This window comes from Zootoca vivipara, chromosome 2 (genome assembly GCF_965207765.1).
Source record: "Zootoca vivipara chromosome 2, rZooViv2.hap1.1, whole genome shotgun sequence".
Classification (NCBI taxonomy): domain Eukaryota; kingdom Metazoa; phylum Chordata; class Lepidosauria; order Squamata; family Lacertidae; genus Zootoca; species Zootoca vivipara.
In genome coordinates this window covers 103,107,677-103,132,111 of record NC_142584.1, presented here as the reverse complement: position 1 = coordinate 103,132,111, position 24,435 = coordinate 103,107,677, and the positions used below count along the sequence as shown (strand labels likewise).

Below are 24,435 nucleotides of genomic sequence, written 5' to 3'. Positions count from 1 at the left end.
AGGACTTTTAAAAAAATGTTTAATGTTTTGTTAATTATTATTTATTTATTTATTTATTTATTTATTTATTAATTATTATTATTATTATTATTTATACCCCGCCCATCTGGCTGGGTTTCCTCAGCCACTCTGGGCGGCTTCCAACAGAAAAATAAAACACAGTAATCTATTAAACATTAAAAGCCTCCCTGAACAGGGCTGCCTTCAGATGTCTTCTAAAAGTCTGTTAGTTGTTTTCCTCTTTGACATCTGTTGGGAGGGCGTTCCACAGGGCAGGCGCCACCACCGAGAAGGCCCTCTGCCTAGTTCCCTGAAACTTGGCTTCTCGCAACGAGGGAACCGCCAGAAGGCCCTTGGTGCTGGACCTCAGTGTCCGGGCAGAATGATGGAGGTGGTTATGTTTTTATATGTGTTGGGAGCTGCCCCGAGTGGCTGGGGCAACTCAGCAAGATGTGTGGGGTATAATATAATAATAATAATAATAATAATAATAATAATAATAATAATACCCTGCCCATCTAGCTGGTTTCCCCCAGCCACTCTGGGTGGCTCACAGCACATCTCAGAACATACTTAAACATCAAACGTGGAATAGGATGTCCCTGTTTTCACTGGAGAAATATTGGAAGGTATGTTCCTATGCACCTTGGCAAAGAGTGCAGCAGGTCTAAGCTATGCTGTCACACTGGCATGCAGTTCCGTGCCCCAAACTTCACAGGGTGGCTTGGGGGGAAGTGACCTGGGGCGCTACGGAAGTTGCTGGCAAGGAAAGGGTTAAGTGGCACTATCATTGGCGAGTCACCAGGAGAGGAGAGGGAGAGACCAGGGCTCAGTGGCAGAGGCAACCATACTTTACCTGCCGAAGGTTCCAAGGTCAAACCTTGGTGTCTCCGGACAAAGGATCTATTAAACGGTGGTGGGGAAAGGCCCAAGATCCCGAGAGAGGCTGCCAGCCAGAGTTGACAACCCTGGGGTAGATGGACAAAGAGTCTGAAATGGAAAAGGCAGTTTCCTATGTTCCTATGGTAACAGAGATCGTCATTTTAAATTTCAAGGGCTAATTAGATAGGCAGCTGCTTTATTCCAGCAATAGGGGGTAGCCCAGCCCTGATTTCTCCCCCTCTAGTGCGGGTAGAAGAGGAGGAAATGATCGCCAAGAGGAATCTCCGGTTGCCACCATCTGCTTCGATCAGTGGCAAGAAAACTGCCATTGACTTCCAGAGATGTACTTACAGCAGGACAAACTGGGCAGTTGCCCAAGTTGACAAATCTGAGGTGGCGGCGACCAGCACTCTTGGCGTTGCAGGGAATAGGAACTTCCATTCGGATGGTGCAAGAAGACTTTTTTCTTTCTGTGGGCACGGAAAAGGGGAGAAATCTGTAATAGGAAAAGGAAGTAGTCGTGGTGGTAAAGGGAATCCCTGTTCCATTTTGGCTGGCAGGCAGGACTTTTCTGGCCAATGAGCATGCAGCAGGGGGCCAGGGGATTTATCTTCCTTTGCTTACAGGAAGGTTAGATGGCATGGCACCAAGCCAGCTTCATCCCATGTTTTCCAGACTCAACAAGTCCAATATTTTGGGGAAGCGGGTCTGTTTCAAAAGACCGCCCAATCTATAATTTTACAGCCTGTTTACGCCATGATGGCTGTGCCCTGCCTCCACAACTGGAGGCAGCAATGCATCCCGATATTAGTTGCTGGAAAGCAGATGAGAGGAGAATGTTCTTGTGTTCGAATCCTGCTTGCAAGTTTCCCACAGGCAGCTGGTCAGCCACTGTGGGGAAAAGGATGCTGGATTAGATGCTGGCTCAGTAGGGCTGTTACGTTCTTAATCTGAAATTGGTGGGGTGTGATTGAATCCCACCTGAAGATTGCAACCGTCTGAAAGCACCCCGATGGGCCACCGAGGGATGGAAGATCTTAGAAGCTTAGAACTGTAGAGTTGGGAGGGGCCACAGCAGTCATCTAGGCCAACCCCCTGCAATGCAGGAATCTTTTGTCCAATGTGGTTGCTAAGCGAGACCTGCTAAGCGAGCTCCTTCCTCCTGGGCCGTGTTCAGAAAGTGGTGGTGGGGGATGAGTGTTCAGACCCCTGGGTGCTCACTTGTGGGGTGCCTCAGGGTTCTGTCCTCTCCCCCATGCTTTTTAACATCTATATGCAGCCACTGGGAGAGATCATCAGGGGGTTTGGGCTGGGTGTCCATCAGTATGCTGATGATACCCAGCTCTACCTCTCTTTTAAATCAGAACCAGTGAAGGCGGTGAAGGTCCTGTGTGAGTGCTTGGAGGCGGTTGGAGGATGGATGGCGGCTAACAGATTGAGATTGAATCCTGACAAGACAGAAGTACTGTTTGTGGGGGACAGGAGGCGGGCGGGTGTGGAGGACTCTCTGGTCCTGAATGGGGTAACTGTGCCCCTGAAAGACCAGGTGCGCAGCCTGGGAGTCATTTTAGACTCACAGCTGTCCATGGAGGCACAGGTCAACTCCGTGTCCAGGGCAGCTGTTTATCAGCTCCATCTGGTACGCAGGCTGAGTCCCTACCTGCCCACTGACTGTCTCTCCAGAGTGGTGCATGCTCTAGTTATCTCTCGCTTGGACTACTGCAATGCGCTCTACGTGGGGCTACCTTTGAAGGTGACCCGGAAACTACAACTAATCCAGAATGCGGCAGCTAGACTGGTGACTGGGAGCGGCCGCCGAGATCACATAACACCGGTCCTAAAAGACCTACATTGGCTCCCAGTACGTTTCCGAGCACAATTCAAAGTGTTGGTGTTGACCTTTAAAGCCCTAAACGGCCTCGGTCCGGTATACCTGAAGGAGCGTCTCCACCCCCATCGTTCTGCCCGGACACTGAGGTCCAGCTCCGAGGGCCTTCTGGCGGTTCCCTCATTACGAGAAGCCAAGTTACAGGGAACCAGGCAGAGGGCCTTCTCGGTAGTGGCACCCACCCTGTGGAATGCCCTCCCACTAGAGGTCAAAGAGAACAATTACCAGACCTTTAGAAGGCATCTCAAGGCAGCCCTGTTTAGGGAAGCTTTTAATGTTTGATGGATTTCTGTATTTTAGAATTTCTGTGTTTTTTTTGGAAGCCGCCCAGAGTGGCTGGGGGAACCCGGCCAGATGGGCGGGGTATAAATAATAAATTATTATTATTATTATTATTATTATGAGGTCTGATCCAGGTGTGGGGTCCTGCCATGCAGCATGGCGAGTCCCAACCTTGGTGCAAATCAAGGCAAGATGGGGTGCGGGGAAGGAACTCCGGGGGAACACAGAGCTTGGGAGGTTACTCTAGCAAGAAACAAGCTGAAACAGAGCCCTTCGATAGGTGCAGCCTAGCTTTTAGCAGCACTTGCGCTAATTAATTGCGCTGGTTAATTCTGTATCCAGGGCAGCTGTTTATCAGCTCCATCTGGTACGCAGGCTGAAACCCTACCTGCCCGCTGACTGTCTCGCCAGAGTGGTGCATGCTCTAGTTATATCTCGGTTGGACTACTGCAATGCGCTCTATGTGGGGCTACCTTTGAAGGTGACCCAGAAACTACAATTAATACAGAATGCGGCAGCTAGACTGGTGACTGGGAGCGGCCGCCGAGACCACATAACACCGGTCTTGAAAGACCTGCATTGGCTCCCAGTACGTTTCCGAGCACAATTCAAAGTGTTGGTGCTGACCTTTAAAGCCCTAAACGGCCTCGGTCCAGTATACCTGAAGGAGCGTCTCCACCTCCATCGCTCTGCCCGGACACTGAGGTCCAGTGCCGAGGGCCTTCTGGCGGTTCCCTCGCTGCGAGGAGCCACGTTACAGGGAACCAGGCAGAGGGCCTTCTCGGTAGTGGCATCTGCCCTGTGGAACGCCCTCCCATCAGATGTCAAAAAGAAAAACAACTACAGTACCAGACTTTTAGAGGACATCTGAAGGCAGCCCTGTTTAGGGAAGCTTTTAATCTTTAAGAAATTACTGTATTTTAATATTTCTGTTGGAAGCCACCCAGAGTGGCTGGGGAAACCCAGCCAGATGGTGGGGTATAAATAATAAATTATTATTATTAAAGTTCTCTAGTAATCTACTGTGATGAAGCCTCATGTCTTCTGCAGTGGAGTCTTCTGTGTCAGAGAATTGGCAGTGCTGTATCTTCGGGCAGGGGGACAGGAGAATGCTTCTGGAACTAGCACCACATGCCCATCCCTTTCTGCTTTAGCATCCTGGCCCTTATTTCCCTGCTGTCGAGGGATCTGGATCCCAGGGTAATGACACCAGCTCCCTTCTCAACTTCTTCTGTTTGAGTAATGATGGCATAAGGGAAGGCGGGCTGGCGGGTGTGTGTGTGTGCGAGTAGAGAGACACACACATGATGGCTATCGCACCAGCATTACCCATCGCTCTAAGGACCCTGCAGACTTCCTTAGTCATTTGTGCTGCTGTCACTTTCCAAGGAGCCGTTTGGCTTCCCCGGGGGAATGTTGACACACTGATGGAAAATGTCAGCTTGTCGTGTTTGCCCAACGAGGCATGAACATCGCAGAATTACAGAAAGGAAAGGAAATGATGGGATCCTGCTCCTATGAAAACCAGAGGCAGGACGCGTAGCGATAATTTTTTCCACAGCTTCGTCTTCCAGGGGATTGAGATAAATTAAGTTAAGCAGCAGTTGGAGCAGCAGCATGCATGAATCCTGTCTCATCCAGGCCTGGCAACTATTCTATGTCATGCAGGAAATCATTGCATAAGAAAAGGGCATCGTCTGCCCAATGTTGGGGAATTGTGATCACAGGCCTTGTCGTGACATGCCACAGAAAGAGGTGGCCCAATTCTGTACCAGTTGGGGTATCATTTTTATAATTCTCTCTCATCGAAAAGAGTTCCTGCAAGTTAATAATAATAACACCTGCAAATAGGGATAAGAGGAATGGTCAAGTTCAGGTCTCTCATTTCCCCAAACTTAAATTCAGATCTCTACATTTTGGCGTAAATTTAATAAAAACAGTTTTGACTAACACACACATTTCTAAAGAAGACTGATGGCCGAATAATTGATGCTTTTGAATTATGGTGCTGGAGGAGACTCTTGAGAGTCCCATGGACTGCAAGAAGATCAAACCTATCCATTCTGAAGGAAATCAGCCCTGAGTGCTCACTGGAAGGACAGATCCTGAAGCTGAGGCTCCAATACTTTGGCCACCTCATGAGAAAAGACCTTGGAAAAGACCCTGAGGTTGGGAAAGATTGAGGGCACTAGGAGAAGGGGACGGCAGAGGATAAGATGGTTGGACAGTGTTCTCAAAGCTACCAAGATGAGTTTGACCAAACTGCGGGAGGCAGTGGAAGACAGGAGTGTCTGGCGTGCTCTGGTCCATGGGGTCACAAAGAGTCGGACACGACTAAACAACAACAACACATTTCTGCAACCAATTTCCCCGAACAGAAATCATTGCTGTATATTTTTTCCCACGTATATTATTTTTCATGCACACTTTTACCCAATATGTGCATTTTTGGGAAAACTGGCTTTCAAACTGCATTGCAAAATTGGGGTATGTGAGAATTTTGAAGGATGGCTGCTTTTCAGTCCTCACATTGTTTCAACAAGTGGGGATTTGAAGGGTTTATCTTTAAAAACAAACTTAATCAAATGCCTCCCCATCTCTACCCACAAACTACCACAAGGAGAAAAGTGCTATTGCAGCCTGCTCTCTGCTGTGCTCATTTTCTACCTGGGTTGCTCTCTTCCCAGGGGATAATTTATGAATATCTCTCCGCCTGCTCACTGAAGTGGTACAGTCCATTTCACCGCCTCAGCAAGGCTCTACCACCTCATTTCCACACTTCGCTGCATGTCTAAACTCATGGTTTCATACTCCTGATTAGAGTGTTACTACTAATGCACTCCTAGCACAAGCAGTCTGTCCTCTCTTCCTACTTTCCCGAACTCCTCCTAGTTTTAAGGGCTGGTTTGGCTGATATCATCAGTAAATGAGCCCTTAAAATGGTAAGAGGCCTTGGGAAGGCATATGAAGAGTTCTGCATGCCGCACTGCCAGTCTTCCAGGGACCAGAAGACAAAAACCTGAAATATGCTTTGAATACTAGACAGCCTTCCTAACCCTCCTCCCCCAATCCCATGAATAAATACAAATGGTTAAATAAATAAAAAATGGGCACAGAAAGGTACTGACACACTCTGTCTTCCATTACTTACTTCCTCTTAACAAATATTAATTAATAAATAAAAACTAAGCTGCTACAACTGGCAACCAAACCATTCTCCTGGAAAACTCCAAATCATGTGTTTTGAGGTGTGGCTTTAAGGGAACAGTTCTGAGCATGCTCAGACTGCCCTTCAAGCAGCCCTACTAGGCCTCATAGCAGGAGGGAGGTGGGACTATCACAAAGGGGCTGAAAAACAGGCAGCCCTAGTATTCAATTTTCACATACCGTATATTCCGGCGTTAAGACAACCCCCAACTTTTCCAGTTAAAATATAGAGTTTGGGATATACTCACCGTATAAGAAATACAACCCGGCGTATAAGAGGGCCCACGACTTTTGAGAAGATTTTCCTGGGTTAAAAAGTAGTCTTATACGCAGGAATATACAGTATTTTTTTTTCTGCCCAGAGACACACCAGAGGGATTCCTTTGCCTTAGCTATACTTTTGGGATTAGGATTGGCTGAGTACTACAGAGACCTGGTTGGCCAGAGAACAGTAGACTGGCAGAAATGTCTGCAGAGCTTCTCAGAGTTCAAATAGAAGTATAAAATGTGTGAGAGGCAAGAAAATACAGTCATACCTTGGGTTGCGTTCGCTGTGGGTTGCGTATTTTTGGGTTAAGTACTCGGCGGACCCGTGCGTGCATGTGCAGAAGTGTTCTGCGCACTTCGTACGTGGCAGAAGCGCTCTATCGACGCTTCGCACATGCGCTAAAGCGCCGCTCGGGTTAAGTACTTTTCAGGGTGCAAAAAGCACCCCGGAATGGACTGTGTACTCAACCCGAGGTACCACTGTATGCAGCTTTGAGATTTCTTGGGAATTTTGCTTTCAATAGCTTGACATTCTCTTTGGGAGGGCTGTGTCCCAGTAGTGCTAGTAGACCAGCCTCCACTGCATTTCATTACGCTTCCCTTGCTTTTGAGCAGTCACAATTGCCTCTCTACAGGCGGTACTATCTAGGGCTAACCTTTTGTGATGAAAAGGGCATTCCTGGATATAATTTTGATATGCTGGATATCTGAAAATCCCAATCTGATCCCCAGGCTGCCTTCATCGCAAGCTGAAGCATCACATAAAATGGGACTCTCATACCCTTGAAAATACAGATTTCAATTCATTACCAACATTCCTTTTTGTCTGAGATATCTATACCGCTGTTTGGGGGACTTTGAGAGCTGCTTGGCAAGTGTAAAATTAACTAAACAATTAAACTCAGCTTACCTTGATGGTTTGCCTGTTTCTTTGAAGTATTTATTCTTGTATAGATTAATTGGGGGGGGGTGTCTGTTTCTTCACTATCTGCATATTAATTGATTTTAGCTTCAAAGGAAATTACTTCTGCACAGCTGGCGGAGGGGGGCGTCGTTAGCATTGGCTGATCCTAAATTAGCATACAACTCCGAGCCCAAATCAAGCCAGTGCTTCAAGCCCAAACTTCTCTTCTAGCATCTGCTTTGAAAAAAAAAGGCTTTTGCCCCTGTGGAGAGAGAGGGCAACCACGAAATGTTTTTACATTTGATCTAAGTAAAATTTTCTGTGCAGGATTGGCTTGCAACTAGCAACCCTGCAAAGTAAGGCGAATGTTTTGAGGAACCTTTTTTTTTAAAAAAAAAAAAAACATGGTATAGTATTTCCCTTTTTGAAACTACCTGCTTGTTCGGTCTTTCCTCCTTTTGGGTTCCATCAAGAAAGACGTCTTTCCCCACTGAAGAGCGCTAGACTGGTGTAATACCCAAGTTCAAAACGTGCCTCAATTTGCAGGGAGCGAGAAGCTGCTGGAATCATACCAGGTGGGGGGAAAGCAACATGGAAAAGAAAGTGTTCTCCATCTCAACACACTCATGCTTGCTTTCTCCAGCAAATGCCACTCCACAAAGGACTCTTTATCACACATACACCAACAAGCCACATGGTGTTGCTTTCCCACACGTCTGTGGGTTGTGTGTTACGGCCGCAGGGCCAATTACAAGAATGTTTCCAACTTTATTGGTACCGCACTGATAACGATCTATTGGACTTTTATTATGCACACTTAACACCTTTAAAACATCAGAAATAAAAACAAATTACATCTTTTACTCTGTTCCCCTGCCCAAACCCACTGTACCAGCACTGCCCAAAGTAAACAATAACTGCTTTATTGGACACAACACACATAACAGGGTTTTTTTCTGTTTTTAGATGACACACCTTTGGGGGAGAAGAAGGATATCAAAGGGCCTGTTGAGATGTCTCAACCCTTTAAGTGTCTCTGGCACATGTACAATCTTCTCCCATCTCCATGACATGGGAAGAAAATTAAGGCTGATTTATGCTATATTTTGTTTGAACTTAGTATATCTCCCAAATGCCACTGCAGAGATCAGTTATTCTTTCTGGGGATGGATTCTGCGGGGGGAGGCAGGTTCAAAGGAGTTCCTGCTTTTATTAGACTATGGTACAGCCTAAGATCATATTGTGAAGGGATGAGGAAGACTGAGACTTACCCCCCAGGTTTTCTATCTCGTTAAGGAATATCTTAATAGGCCAATACATTTTTTTTAAAGGAAGCCAGGTATAGATAATTTTGCTCAAGGTTATAGTGATGCATTTTGGGAGTTTTGCAGAAAGGAGCATATTACTGCTTGTGATGCACAAAAGGTTTTCATAACAACATATTACTAAGATGATTACATACAAGAAGCATCTTTTAGAGAACACTCTTAATCAGAAAAATCACTGTCAAAAAATAATGGACAATATGTTGTAGTCTTCTGCTGGGCTGGTTTACTACAAGGAGATGAGTAATCATCAGAGAGATTGAGCCATCTCACTTGGTTTTCGGAAAAAGAGCTTTCCGGAGAGGAGCCTGCCCAGAAACTATTGTTTTTTGAACAAGAAAGATCCACTTTCTTTTTAACTCCAGGCGTTACTTGCATATTTGGTATAGTCTGTGAATTTTCATGGAACTGGAGTGCAAGGTATGGAGACTTGATGGACTTAGAACACCCTCGTCTGGCATTAGTAGTAACCTTTGAACAATTTCCTCCTTTCCTGGAGGAATAAAGTATTTTCCTCTCACTATATTTTTGGGGTTCTCTTTTCATCCTTCGCCCTCCACCTTTACTTTGTACCATGCTCTCTTTGGCCAGCTTCTCATTTTTGTGGCTGTCTGCACTGTCGATGTGAGTCCAGCTCAGCTGTGGGTCCTTTGGAGTGTTAAGTCCCTTTGCCCGACTGCCTTTCTTGATCACTTTCCTCAGTGGTGTGGATAGACTTGGTCCTTGAGTATATAACAAGCATTCCTCGTGGCTGCCTGCAGCGGTGGCTGCACTGAAGCAGCAGGTGCAATGAGGATGGTCGGCATCATGGCCCCCGGCCCGAAAACGGCCACTCTGCTGAATGTCAGCATTTTCTTTGCCCTGTGAGGCTGTGACAGTAGAAATGACCTGGCTGCCTGGAGGAGCATCACGTGAGTGGGAATTGTCAGGTACCTGTCTGGACATCATGTCTGGGGAAGTCTGGGAAACACTGTCCTTTATATGAATTGGTACTCTGGGTGCAGAAATGAATGTTTGCAAATCAGCCAGAAGACTAGGGAGCTGCAGGTGTTCTAACCGCTCACAGAGCTTCAAGTGCTGCTCTTTCTGCTGAGCTGTAAGCTGCTCCAAACTCTCCGTCAGTGATTGCAGGCTGGATTTCAGATCTGAGATCTCTGTATCTTTCTGTGGAAAGTGACGAGGAGAGTAGAATCATTAGATGGTATGAATTCACAATCTAGAACAGAAATGCTTTCAATTCTAAACAAACCAAAACAAACAAACAAAAAAACAGTGAAGGGAGCATGGATCAACCAATGTTCTAATTAGTCCAGCATCCTGTTCTCACAGTGGCCAACCAGATCTCTGTGGAAAGCCCACAAGCAGGACCCAGAAACAAGAAAACCTTCCTCTCCTGTGGTTTCCAGCAACTGCTTTTCAGAAGCATTATTACTTCCAAGTATGGAGGCAGAACATAGCCACCACGATACCTCTCACTTTCATGAATGTGGACTAGTGCTGATAATTTACTGAGCTGAATAATTTACTGAATTGATAATTTATTGACCTGAATGACATTTCACATGCATATTTTACCTATTGGAGTAGAAACTGGGGTAGAAATTTCAATTATTAGAAGGAGGTGGATATTAGTCAAAATCATTCTGTTCCTTTTTTTTTTTGAAGCATCCCTATTCTTCATTGGTTTGTTTTAGATTCATTCTATTCCTGTCATTGTTTTTTCTCTGATCATTCGTGAAACAGTGTTCCAAAATTACTCACCTAATTTCATTAATTTTACGACATTCCTAACTTCTCTTTTTTGACTGAAGAAGTTTCCTTATTTTCAAAGGCGTTCCAGGTTCTTAAAGCTACATTTTAAATATATATTTGATTCCTGCATAGTATAGTTTTGAAAGCTGACATCTTAAAGAGAGACAGCTCTTTGTGACCCTGGTTGATTAATTCCATCCTTGAGACCCTTATTAACCCACATCCCTTGTTAGGCTGACTTCAGAGGTGTTGCATTGGCATTCCAGGGCAAAATAATTTATTCTGCAAATCAAAGGCAAGAGGGTGATCGCAAGGATATAGCAGCACTGTTCTGAATGTGCCTGATGCCTCTTTTTCATACGGAGCAATTCTCCTCATAGGCTTGAAAGCACCCACTCACCTGCAACAGTTAAGAATTACATGGGGGCAATCTTACCAAAGGCAACTAATTCTTTTTGGCCACGAGTACACTACAGACAACTAAAGGTACCTCCAGGGTTTCAGTATTTGCACAAGTAAAGTAGATTAAAGCACCCTGTCACACTAGTGCAACAAACCCACCTTTTAGAAGACTTTCAGTATTTGGGAAAGTGACAGGGAAAAGCATTGTAAAGTATGGGAAAACACATGATTAATAGAAGGATGTTCCACTCCACAAGCAAATCAGGACACACGCCTATTGTCATATAGCCTCCTCGCAAACAAATCAGAACAAATGTGCCGTAAAGACCCAATTTAACCTAACTTCCATGTAAGTTTTGTGCAAGCAAATAAATAGGTCATATTGAGGAGCCCTAACATACATGTGAGTGGACTGCTCTGGTAGCTTATGTTTGCTCAGCAAATGTGTGCTTAGAAGGGAACTTGCATCTTTATTATTAAGGGGGAAATGATAATGAAGGTGACGAGTTTTTAGTTTCTTAATAAAACTGAATATCATTGTTTTTGTTAAATCCACTCAATCCCAAGAAAAACATGTCAATTCCAGACCCTCCCTATTTTCCAGGGACAGTCCCAGATTTACAGAATCTGTCCCGGTTTCTGATTTGATCCCAGAATGTCCCGCTTTCCCCTATTTTCATAGGATAAATGTTGGAGGGTACAAAACAGGACATCCCTATTTTCACCAGAAAAATGTTGCAAGGATATGCAGTTCCCCTGTGAAAAGTCCCCACTGCCTGAAAGAGGAGTCTATACATAAATGATACTTTGAAAAAAATAATAATGGTGGAGGGACCAATTTATTTTGCCAGTTGTGAACCTGAGTGTTGGGTGGTTTTTTTTTTGGCATTTTGGAGTCTTGTTTGTAGCAAACTACTGTCCCTGACAACAATCCGCTACAGCTCAAAAGCTAGTTATTATTTCGTTACAGGAAATGTACAGATGTGTCTCTGAAGGCACCATCCGATAATTAGTCTGCATTTTCTGAAGAGAGAAAAGGAGAAGTGGTGGCAGAGTTCAGCTAAATAAAGTAGAACAATCTCCACACTTACGTTTTCCAGCCTTTTCTTCTCCATTCCCAGTAATGCTTGTTCCATTTCATTTTTGTCTCTCAGAGCACTCAGTACCAATTCATAATGGGATTGAGACGTTTCTTGCACTAGACACAGAAATCAATACAAACCACATTTATCCTGTCACATTTAGTCTGCCAAAGATAAAATGCCATTCAGTGTTTCTGTGAGGTTGGAATGAAATTGTATACTGTGGGTTATGAAGTGGGCGCAACATTTCACAAAGAGAAGTAGAAAACGCCCCGCCCACCACCACAGTGTTATTTAAAATTGACACAATGGTGCTTCCAAGTGGGCATGTGCAACGAAGGAGGACTCATTTTAGCCCTCTGTTATAAAGCCCACTTACTTCTTCTTTATGCCTGTTTTCCAAGTAATCCAAGGTATTTTCACGGCACATCCCAACCCAATACACGTCACCATGCCACAGTTCTACCAATGACTAAGGTGAGACATGTGTGGAAGGTTCTTGGAAATGCCACTTACTTTTTCCTTTTCTTTTTTAAAGTGGCACTCAAAAAGCAAAACTTTTGTACAGTTTGTATAGCACATGCTTGTTAATCAAAACAACAACCCCACACCATGAATAACAGAGCTGGAAAGAACTTTTGAGGCCCATCTGGTCCACCACATTCCACCCCTCCCACAAAATCCAGAGCCCCATTTGCTGCAAGCAGAAACTAAGTATACAGTGCAAATGATATATCCACAAAGGAATTAGCTACAAGTCAAAGAAGGGTGAGGGGGGTTATGGGTTTGTTTTTATTATGTTATTTTGTGTTTTTATCTTGTATTTTTATACTGCAAACTGCCCTGGGATCTACAGATGAAGGATGGTGTACAAATTTTAATAATAATAATATCAAGGTTATGATTTGCTTGGTTTTTGGTACATAACACATAGAGCATGCATCAGCAGATGCAAGCTCTAGCTATAACTGAAAGCCCATGAAACGCCTCTGCCAAGAACTTCAAATCAGCTACTGCTATCTGCAATAATTTCAATCGTAGCTAACAGGCCTCAGTATAGATATTTTGGGTTATGTGTATTCTGTGTTTTTATTCAAGCATGGAAAAAGTGCAAAAAAGTGCAAAACTTTGTACAGTAGTTAATTTCCTGAGAATTTTTAGTATTGACTAATTATATAGTGCTATGTACTCTACGTATAGCAAGAAGAAGAAGTGCTTGGATCTGATATCCCGCTTTATAACTACCCTGAGTCTCAAGCGACTAACAATCTCCTTTCCCTTCCTCCCCCACAACAAACACTCTGTGAGGTGGGTGGGGCTGAGAGACTTCAGAGAAGTGTGACTAGCCCAAGGTCACCCAGCAGCTGCAATGTGGAGGAGCAGCGAAGCGAACCCGGTTCACCAGATTACGAGTCTACCGCTCTTAACCACTACACCACACTGTCTCTCTGCAAGAGCATAGCTCCGTGCCAGAGAAGCCTACAATCTAAAAGGCTACACAGGATAGTCAACACAGGACAGACAACAGAGGAAGAGGTGATGGAGCAGTAAATGGGGAAATCAGTTTATCAATTTATTTCAGACACAGACACAGACACAGACACAGACACACACACACACACACACACACACACACACACACACACACACACAGCTCAGTACAACATTTGAACTAAAAGATTGTGCCAATTATTGGAATTTTGTGTTACTGTGCTTGTTTTTGTTCTATGATGAAACATTATCTAGACCACTTGTGGTTGCAGGCCTAATTTGGGGATATGGGCAGTTTTGGCCACCCTGGTTAACATTGGAGAGGGGGACTCATCAAAATGGGCTTCAGAAGGAGAGAAGGGATTCTAACGGAACGATTGCCTTAGTAGAACGTTGAATTCCTCCTGATGTCTATAGCTAATAACCAATGCCAATGAGACAGGAAGTGGTACATCCATTCTGACCTTTGTTTTCATTTATGATACCCATTTTACATTTTTAATATATTCCACACTTTTCCTAACCATTCACATTTTGTCAGGAAAGTTGATGCTTTTCAATATTTCACTGAAGTCAGTAAAGTCAATCTTGCAGTTTATCAAATTCAAGATTATCTCCTGTTTACACACTGCTTCTTTCATATAATTCATCTGGCAAACTAGTGGATCCTGGGGTATTTTACAATTCATCATTTCCTCAACTGAATTGAATTTACCACCGTTTTCTAAAAGGTCATCACTCTTGTACAGTATCAACACATATGATTAAATAAGAAACTCCTTTTGTGTTATTACAGTACCATCATTTCTCATTATTATTATTATTAATAGCTGTTTTCATGGCAGAAGCACATTTAGATCCATCACTGATGTCACAGTCGCAGCCAAGCATATTACTTGACCCCAGTCAACCTTGCTCAAAAACTAGACATAAAGCAAAAGCCTCATTAAAAGTCTGACTCCTACATCTAAGGCAAGTTTCCTGAAATGAAAAAGGCTCTTTCCCTCTATGGCAGTTATCCTTATTAATGGCTAATACATTACCGCACAAGGCTATAGACTGAAAGCAGAATGCAGATGATGGGTTATCTTTCTTTTCCTTAAAAAAAAAAACTGTTGAATGACAGTTTCTCCACTAATAGCCAACACAATTGCTTTTGGGCTTATTAGTTTTAAGCAGCCTGTGAAGTCTTGGTGCCCTTGGCATGGCTTCTAAATTTATTTGCTCAAAACCTCATCCATTTCCGTAAATTACTGGATTTGAATACCGAGCCTCATGTATTATTTGGGTTAGAGTCCTAATGGGAATCTTGAACTTTTACAGTAATTCTCAGCAATTCTCCTGGCAACACCATCCAGTGGAGATGGTGTCAGTTTCTCAAAGGGTGCTTTCAGATGACTGGAGAAAAGGCACAGCAGTCTGGAAGTCATCTTTAGAACTGTATAGTTCGGGAGAGCTGTTTAATCAAATCTACACACAGGTGTTTCACTGATAGACAGCAACCCATCCAGCCACCTGCTGCTTGTTCTTTATGAAGTTAGCCACCAGCAGTACAGGAGTTCCCTTTTTAAAATCTGTGAACACAGTGCAGCACCTAAGAAATTACAATCCTGTTTGACTTAGCAAGGATGTTCATCCAGTTTAGGATCAACAGGTGCCTATATTCAGAAATACGGTTCTTTGGCACCATGACACCAGTATAGAGATATCAAAGCTGGTGTTTCTCTTTAATGAAATGGCTACAGCTCAGTTGCGGAGCTCATGTTTTGCATGTGGAAGGTCCCAGGTTCAATCTCTGGCATCTGCATGTAGGACTAAGAAAGGAACTCTTGTCTGAAAGCCTGGAGAACTACTGCCAGTCACTGTAGCCCAGCAGCAGGCAGCATTCAGGCTTGTTGAATCCACCTTTGCTACTTATTAGAAAGGTTTCCTATGTTTATGAATTATACCAAGGAGTAACCTCCATGTGCTCCTGTCTGCAGACCTGTTGCCCACTGCAATTATGTAGATGTTGCATTAGTTAAATCTAAATATTTTTATGGGTTACTCCGAGTCCTCACATCAGCTGTGGTAGTCACAATCAAGGGGGAAGCATTTCTTGCTAATGTAGCTTGTACATACAACAATTTTTCAGACATGCTACCATAGCTGCCAAGTTATCCCTTTTTTAAGGGATTTTCCCTTATGCTGAATAGGCTTCCTCGCGAGAAAAGGGAAAACTTGGCAGCTATGATGCTACATTAGCAGGGATAATGATACCTTCGATCGCATCGTTGTTGTTTGCCACAGCACCCCATTACTGTGATGGGTATATAATCAAGAGACAAATAATGTCCATGCTCTGACTCCATTCACACACTATAATTTCAGTGACAATTATTTTGCTTTGTGCTCATTCAGATACTACATTATTCAGATATGTTGCTAAAGTCTGTAATTTCAGGCATGGATTTGAATTTGTCTAGTTTGTAATGTTCAGGTGTGCTATGTTTAGAGTGCCATTTACCCCCAAAATAAATTATTTTGCTTGGAATGCAAATATGAGAAATGTAGAATTAGCAGTCAGGCTGACCTGGCTGCTTTGTACATACTGTATTATATGCGAAAGAATATTGAAGAAAGCCCTTTACTCTCAATGAAGCTCTCATTGATTGCTGTTACGCTGTAACAGCAAAGCTGACTACTTTGTAAGTGCATGCACAGATGTTCTTAACTGTTGGCCTCTTACTTTCAATCAGACTCTCAAAGATCGCCGCACAACCATACTACTTTTTGTTTAGTAAATATATGCTATAGATTTGGTTTAATTCTCTTGATTCTTTCTTGAAAGCATGTTGTAGGTTAGCCATTCCCCCATCCCCTCAGGTGTAATTGTCTTCACAGAAGGGAGGAAGCATGGTTGGGGCACAATTCTCTAGGGTGCATGTACACTTTGGCACTATCCATGCACACATGCCAGTGTTATAAGCTGGGAGAAAACAATTGGGGGAATATGCAAGTTTCTTTCTAATTGCTCGCTAAGCTAGCAAATAACAAGTCGATTCTAAATTGCACACCAGAAGTTCTCCACATTGTGTTAGCTTTTACCATATATTTAGAAACTGCACACTCAAACAAATCTGTATAACTCAAAATCTTCAGAGAATAAATTATTTAGTGGTAAACTCAGTGATCTGATGTTAAAGATGATACCAATGCAGAGCCCATTCAGAAATAGTGAGTGGGAATTCCAACAATCAGAAATATGGTCCTTCAGCACCATGACACCAGTTTAGCTATCCTAGAGGCAGCATTCTGTTCTCACAGCAGCCAAACAGATGCCTATGAGAAGCCTGCAAGCGCAACCTGAAGGCAACAACCCCCTCCCCACTTTTGAGTCCCAGCAACTGGCATTCAGACGCATACTGCCTCCAAACAGTGGAGCTTTTGCATTTTATGTTATATAAAATTAAAGGGGAAGGCAGACTCTGTTATGCAAAACAAATGTTTAGAATGTTTTAATGTTTTGTTTGTTTTACTAGTTAGAATAATTTGCACAATTTGTTCATAATACAAATTCTAAAAGCTGCCTTGAGTTTGGAAAGATGAGATATAGATGTTTTAACTGTGCTCACTTGCCTAGGGGCTTCGGACAGCCACTCCCCCCTACTCTTCATGGGAGCAATTTTTCCAAGTCTTTTGAAACTGAGTGGGCAAGGGGTTTAAGGAAAAACAGGGTGCACCAAACAAACATTAGATCAATAAAATTAATTTGCTAGTAGTCTGTTTTAAGTGGACAGCTGACCTGAAGCATGCAAGGAAATGTAAAACAGACAGCCTGGTCAGTGCTTGATTTGCTGTTATGTATGTCAAATCAAAGGCATCGCACAAAGCACCTGGACTTGCTCTGATGAGTCCTTTTTAAAAGGTACACCTGACACTTAGGTCAGCACTTCTGTGAAGCAGCAGATGGGAGATGGTTTCCTTTCATAGCAGAATTTCAGCATATATGCTTAAATTGCTCACTACTAGGGGAAATTTGGAAGAGTGTGTGTGTGTGTGTGTGTGTGTGTGTGTGTGTGTGTGTGTACATAATTCTTAGGCCTTTTAATCTTAATTTTATCTCTGGTACATTAAACTACTTTTATCTGCTGTTTGAAAACATAATATTGTTGTTACACAATGTATTTTATTTAGCAGCTCACTGTTTTATTTGTAAGTTGCCCTGAAAATACGTGAGTTTTTTTTTCTGCTGAAGGGCAGCACATGAATTCTTAAATAAAGATGCAATGGTGGGGAGGGTGAGTATGGAGGCACCAATGAGATATGGAAATAGAAGGTGATATTAAGTCTGCTCCCCTTCCCCAGGGGGCGGTATTGCGGGGGGGCATCTGGGACCTCCCAGTGACCTGGCTGTGGGCGGAGGGATGCCGCCCCTGTCATAGGGACTCCAGGCCACATCACGCCCCCCCAGCTGAGCAATCAGGATAGCCGGGGGGGGGGGGCATGGCCCCTAGCAGTTTAAACAGCAGCACGGCCAGTGGGTGACCTCCTTTTGCCTCCTTGTATTTATGTGTTGCTTGACAGCGGCCTTGATATGGACTAAGGTTGGCTGCCACATTGTTGGGGCCAGGTAGGAATTTTTCCACTTGGCAAATTGCCACTAGCCATTTGGTTTTCGCCTACCTTGTAGCAACTGTCACAACTTTGGTATCTGAAGAAGTGTGCATGCACATGAAAGCTCATACCTATGACAAACTTAGTTGGTCTCTAAGGTGCTACTGGAAGCAGGGCCGTCTTAAGCCCATCCAGCGCCCTGGCGCTAGGTCCCTCCAACGCCCCCCTTCAGAGCCTCTCCAAGGGCCCGGGAGTGCCAAGCGGACCGCGGCAGCAAGGGGAGGCCACCTCCGATGACTCCGCGCTGTGCCTCCTTCTCATTTCCCCAGCGCTGGGTTCCGCTCAGTCAAGCTTCGCCACCAGCGCGCGCACCGCGGGACCAGCAAGAGCTGCTTGGGCGCTGTGCGCGCGCTGGTGGCAAAGCTCGACTGAGCGGAACGCAGCGCTGGGGAAATGAGAAGGAGGCGCAGCGCGGAGTCCTCGGAGAAGGAGCGCAGTCCTGGCCAGATCGCCGGAACCCTGCACTCATTTGGCGCCCTTCCAGCGCCCTCCAGCGCCGTGGTTCTCCGCGCCACTAGCCTTTATGGCTAGGACGGGCCTGACTGGAAGGATTTTTAAAATTTTGTTTTGACTGCGTCAGACCAACACGGCTGCCTACCTGTAACTTTGTAAGGTTAGGCATTGGGTAAGCCTTGTTTATGGGATGGGAGGTGGTGGCCTCCACCTGCCCCTCCACATTAAGGGTACCCCATTAAAGGGATCTGGGGAGTGTGGTTCCTGTCCAAAGCCTGGCTGTTGGCTAGGGCCATTGCACAACCCCATTGGGACCCTGGGGGTGCCCTGATTTGATGTATATCATAGGGCTCCCCCTACTAGTGCTTTACCCTTATGAGACTCCCTGCAGATGTGCAGGAGTCAGGATGCAGCAGCTAAAAAAGCCAATGCAATTCTGGGCTGCATCAATAGGAGTATAGCATCTAGATCTAGGGAAGTAATAGTACCACTGTATTCTGCTCTGGTCAGACCTCACCTGGAGTACTGTGTCCAGTTCTGGGCACCACAGTTCAAGAAGGATACTGACAAGCTGGAACGTGTCCAGAAGAGGGCAACCAAAATGGTCAAAGGCTTGGAAACGATGCCTTATGAGGAACGGCTTAGGGAGCTGGGTATGTTTAGCCTGGAGAAGAGAAGGTTAAGGGGTGATATGATAGCCATGTTCAAATATATGAAAGGATGTCATATGGAGGAAGGAGAAGGATTGTTTTCTGTTGCTCCAGAGAAGCGGACATGGAGCAATGGATTAAAACTTCAAGAAAGAAGATTCCACCTAAACATTAGGAAGAACTTCCTGACAGTAAGAGCTGTTCGGCAGTGGAATTTGCTACCAAGGAGTGTGGTGGAGTCTCCTTCTTTGGAGGTCTTTAAGCAGAGGCTTGACAGCCATATGTCAAGAATGCTTTGATGGTGTTTCCTGCTTGGCAGGGGGTTGGACTGGATGGCCCTTGTGGTCTCTTCCAACTCTATGATTCTATGATTCCATATAGTCCAGTTTCACCCAATGCCTAAGCCAAACTACTAACATCTGTAACCAATAAAGCTGTGGCCTATTTTATCCCATTAACCTAAATATTTGTGGATGTGTGTTTATTACCTAAGGGGACTGCGGGGCCCGGGGCCTCGCCATGCAAGTTCCCATTGAGATGAGCCACTCAGCTGTGAAGTTCCCAAAGATGAGTTTGGGTGACGTTCCCTTAGCTGAGTTTGTGTGCAGTTTTAGTGCCTCATCTAGAACACCTAAATCTGTCCTCGGCTATGGCCAGGAGGAACCACAAGGCAGGACAATGGATGTGATGGAATAAAATGCCCATGTGGAATGTTTTGTTCTAACATCTGCCAGTGAAAAAACTGCCCAGCAGCAGGAAAGCTGACATTAAACGTTTTTGGATCCCACTGTGCTAAATCAATGGCATACATGTCTGTGAAAATCCCCCCCCCCCAGCTGACAAACTGCACAGCCAGGCACAGAGGCAAAAAAGGAAAAGGAGTAACAGCTTAGTTATGAGCAGCACAACTCTAAGTAATGAGCTTAAAATGAGCTAAGCCATTGCCTTCTTCACATGAGGCCACATTCCCAAAACAAATGCTCTATATTCACAGCAGTTAGAGACTAGGGCATTGCCCATTTGATACACTGGGAAGTCTAATACATCGACCCAATTCCTGCTGCTTTCCCTATCTACCAATAACATATAATATATACAATATTCTCCCAGAGGCATACACTGACAGCTGCAGTCTGCAAAATGTCTGTCAGTTGGAGGGAAACTTTTTCATCTTTTTGCACCAGATGCAGGAGGTGAGATACTTGGATTTCAAAGGGAACACATTTAACTGATATCTTTCCAAGACTCCACTGCAGTTACTTAATGGTAGGAAGATAATTAACCATCACTGTGATCCCAATCGAACAGCAGTGTTTATTGGCAACCAAATATATACAGATGAACCGGTGTAGATGGAAGAAGCAATATGTTGAACATGGCTGATGCAACATTCTGCTGAAATGTGGCTTGTTAATATGGCAGATGCCAAGTGTTCTGCTATATGAAAACCTATATTTCACAATGCCTTATAGGAACATAGCTAAGTTTTCAAGCAATACTAACATATTTTAATGTTTTTAAATGATTGGCAGGTAGTTTCTCTCTCTCTCTCTCTCTCTCTCTCTCTCTCTCTCTCTCTCTCTCTCTCTCACACACACACACACACACACACACACACACACACACACGTGTACACCTGTCCAAAGCAATTTTTCCAATATAGTAGCCAGTGTTTCAATTATACTTCAATATGAGTTTAATATTTAAATCCCAGCCTGCCGATAGACTTCCTGGACTACCTTATGTAAATCCTTAGCTCATGGCTGCCCTTTCTCCTTCAGTAAAAAAGGAAATTAGTTCCATGTTATGCAAACCAAATTTTCTAGTCATGCCATACTAGAATTCATACTCCTAGTCCGTGTCTGAATTTGCCACTGTTGGTGCATCTAAAGTGCCTCTAGGCTGTCACTATTTTGTGGGAGGGATTCAAGAGCACACCATATATTTAGGTTTGGGCAATTAAAGTGGACTAATAATAGTATTAGCCACCTCAGGTGCCACTCCCATATTCACCTAAGTGAAAAGGGATTTGGGGTAGCATTAGTGTGGGAAAATGAGCTGGCTCCATAGGGAAAGAGCCTTCATTTTCAGAAGTGAGTGCTCTAACCATGGAAAGGACAGATGCACAATTTCTGGGGTTCACAGGGGAGACAGATGGGGGAAAGTAATCTGACTGAAAATTACACAGCTAAGCAGAGGGGTAGATTTGGCAACATGCCTGAAGTGCACCAAACAATGCCCCACCCCCCCTTCCAAGACACTAATAAAACTATCCCCACAATAAGTGACCTCCAGTCACACTTTTATGGGGCAAAAGTCATTTACTAGAGATGTGGATAACTAGTGTGTCATTCACAACAAGTGGAGAGCCAGGATCACACAGTCGTTAGAGCGGCACAGGAGAACCTGGGTTCAAATTCCTGCTCAGCCTTGAGGCTTACTGGGTGACCTTTTGCCAAGTCCCTATCTGATACGGTTCTTTTGAGGATAAAAGTGTGTTCCTTGGAGGAAGGATGGGATAAAGATGAAATTAATACAATAAATCACTGCATTTCCTATGGTGATAGTGACTGGTTCATGATCACCCAGGTAAAGCCATAGCATCTGGAAAGGTCCCCCGTAGCTGTGAACAGATCCAGATGCAATTATCAGTCTGACCCCACACTCTGGTGGGAATAGAAATATCCTGAGGACTTACTTGACTTAGAAAAGCTTCCGAAGCCATCCAAAATAGATTTCAGAGTTTCTTCAAACTTATCTAAGGAAAAGTGCAGCTGCAAAACAAATAGTTTTGTGAAAGACTTAATATTTATTCATTTCCCTTATGGTGTTTTCAATATAGTCAGTGTTTCCAGCTGAATCAAAAAGCATTCAAACCGAAGGTTCAATTATATTTTATCATAGTGCATGACAAAAGGCAAATGCTCTATTAATTAGAAAATAGGAGAAATGCACTGAAACATTTCCCACCCCTGCTTCCAGCTTATAATTTGGATTCACTTACCCTTTGAAGACTCTCTTTAGTGTTCAAAATAAAGGTGTTTAAAAGCTCGCTGAATGGGAGAAACAAAACAAAAAACCACAAAATTTGTATGCAAATTAGTCAAATGCAAATACAGGAAAAAGCCAAGATAATCTCATGAGACAGCATGCACCACATAGCAAAATGTAGATTTAACACATTTTAATTCCTCATTTAAGTATTTATCTCCATGGAACTTTCACCTCTATAGTCAAGTAAATTCCATTAGCAAGAATCCCCAGTGAACTTGTTTTTCTGAAATGCTGACAGATGGCAAGTGCTAAATCAGGGGTTCTAGTACTTGTAGGCAAGCTTGTTTCAACAACTCAGTTTTACCTGCTAAGATCTGATGATGGGGGGAAAGGAAATGGGGGGGGGGGGAGGACATAGTAGGCTTGTGGAAGAGGAAACATTTGAAAATGGTGCCAGTAACCCGAGGAAGTGAAGGAATAACAAATGAAAAATGAACTGGAGAATGTGTCTGGGAGGTATTCCTTCTAGGTAGGTGAAAAACGCAGAGGAAAAGATTGAGATTGTGGCTTAGGAGCCCTTACCTGGGTGAATGAAGGACACTCATATTTCGTGAAACTGTGGCAGAAACAGTTACAAATGAAAAACCGGGGGGGGGGGGATGTTTCTAAGAAAGGTTGTACCATCCTGACAGTGTAAAGTATGAGAAAGTTGGGCACTGATTTATGCATTGTTGTACGTACCATTTTACATCTGGGTGCACTGGCTAATAAGAAGCCACAAAGTACCAGTTGCAGTTCCTGTAGCACAGGTCACACACGTTCAGAATTTGTGGAGACTCAGAGCCATCTAGATCAGGACCAGTGGTCAGGGATGATGGGAGTTGTTGTCCCAAAACAGCTGGAGGGCCAAGTTTGCCTATGCCTGATCTAGATCATTTTGCTGCAAGAGCCAAAGGACAAGGTGTTGCCCCTAAACTTTCCACATACAGAATCTGACCATCTGGCAGCTGCCCTTACTTCAGCATTGGCAATAAGGCAACATCCTCCACTTAACCTCAGGGCAGCAGGCTTATAGGAGGAACAAAGCAGGCTATGGTAGGAGGGCTGAGGGAGAAGCGTAGGGAGCTGCTACATTCACTAAACATGTGAGAAATCAGGAACACTCCACAGAGAATCCAGTGAGGAAGCAAGATTCCTGCACACCTCAACAAAGGAACAAAGCTAAAATCTTTCCACCAAAAGATTTTTTCATTGTAGAAGGCCTGCAGGATGGCCAGATGAGAAACCACTGCTCTCTCATTATTGGTATTGCCACAAAACTTATTACAGAAGTAGAAGAAATCCAGGTATGCTCCTTATTTAAAATAATGATAATTTTTGTTCCTCAAGCTGTTTTTAAAAATGATTTATCATCATCACCATCATTATTAGTTTTTGAGTGATTATGGAACCACAGAGACAAGCAAATAATAACAAACAAACAAAAAAATCAGTATTATAGCCAATTGATTGATTGATTGATTGATTACGGTTCTTGACCAGCACACATAAATATGCAATACATAAAACAATAAAAGAAAAACAGTAATAATCTAACAATAGGCAATAAATATAGGTTTTAACAATTGTTTAAAAGAAAACTGATTAAAAGGAGTGTTACTACTTAGGGAGGTAGACTACAGCAATTAATAACACTGGGTCCTCTTTAGCTAGTCCTGAAGATGTTCTGAAGATATTTGGACACTGCTAATTAGATTAGACCGAATTTTTATAACTCTAGCAGAGAATTATAGCCAATATGCCCTAATTTGTGCCCACAGGCACAACAGTTATTGAAATCTTTTTCATTTGCTCCTTGTCTTGGGGAAAATTGATGCGTGGCAAAGATGAACCATATTCACGAAAGGGCCTGCTTTCAACAGAGAGAACCAAAACGAAGGAAATCTACTGAGGCCATGGGAGGTGTCACTGCAAATTAATGGCATCGTGCTTACATGCTGGAGCTGATGCAAGTGTGATGTTTTTACACACTTTTACAGATGTTTTTACCATCCACCCTGTCTCCAGTATGCTTTCACAGTGCTCTTTAGGTCTGGAAGACAGAATCTAAATTGTGCAGAATATTTCATGGCTAGAAACTCAATACAGAGGTAGAGATTGTGCCTTTAAAATATATGTGCTCCAAGCTGAGACCAATAAT

At 43.8% G+C, this 24,435-nt stretch overlaps 1 protein-coding gene across 1 annotated transcript in view; it reads right to left on the bottom strand.

Annotated features, from left to right (window-relative positions):
• Positions 1–8,203: 8,203 nt before the first annotated feature.
• The window catches only part of IHO1 (interactor of HORMAD1 1), a 33,651-nt gene continuing 17,419 nt past the window's right edge, over positions 8,204–24,435 (bottom strand). Inside the window, exons 4-7 of the mRNA XM_035105000.3 lie at positions 22,246–22,294; positions 21,940–22,015; positions 12,001–12,107; positions 8,204–9,919 (exon numbers count right to left, since the gene is read on the bottom strand). Of these exons, the coding sequence (XP_034960891.1) occupies positions 8,918–9,919; positions 12,001–12,107; positions 21,940–22,015; positions 22,246–22,294 (1,234 nt within the window). The 3' untranslated portion in view covers positions 8,204–8,917. The remainder of the gene's footprint in view (positions 9,920–12,000; positions 12,108–21,939; positions 22,016–22,245; positions 22,295–24,435) is intronic.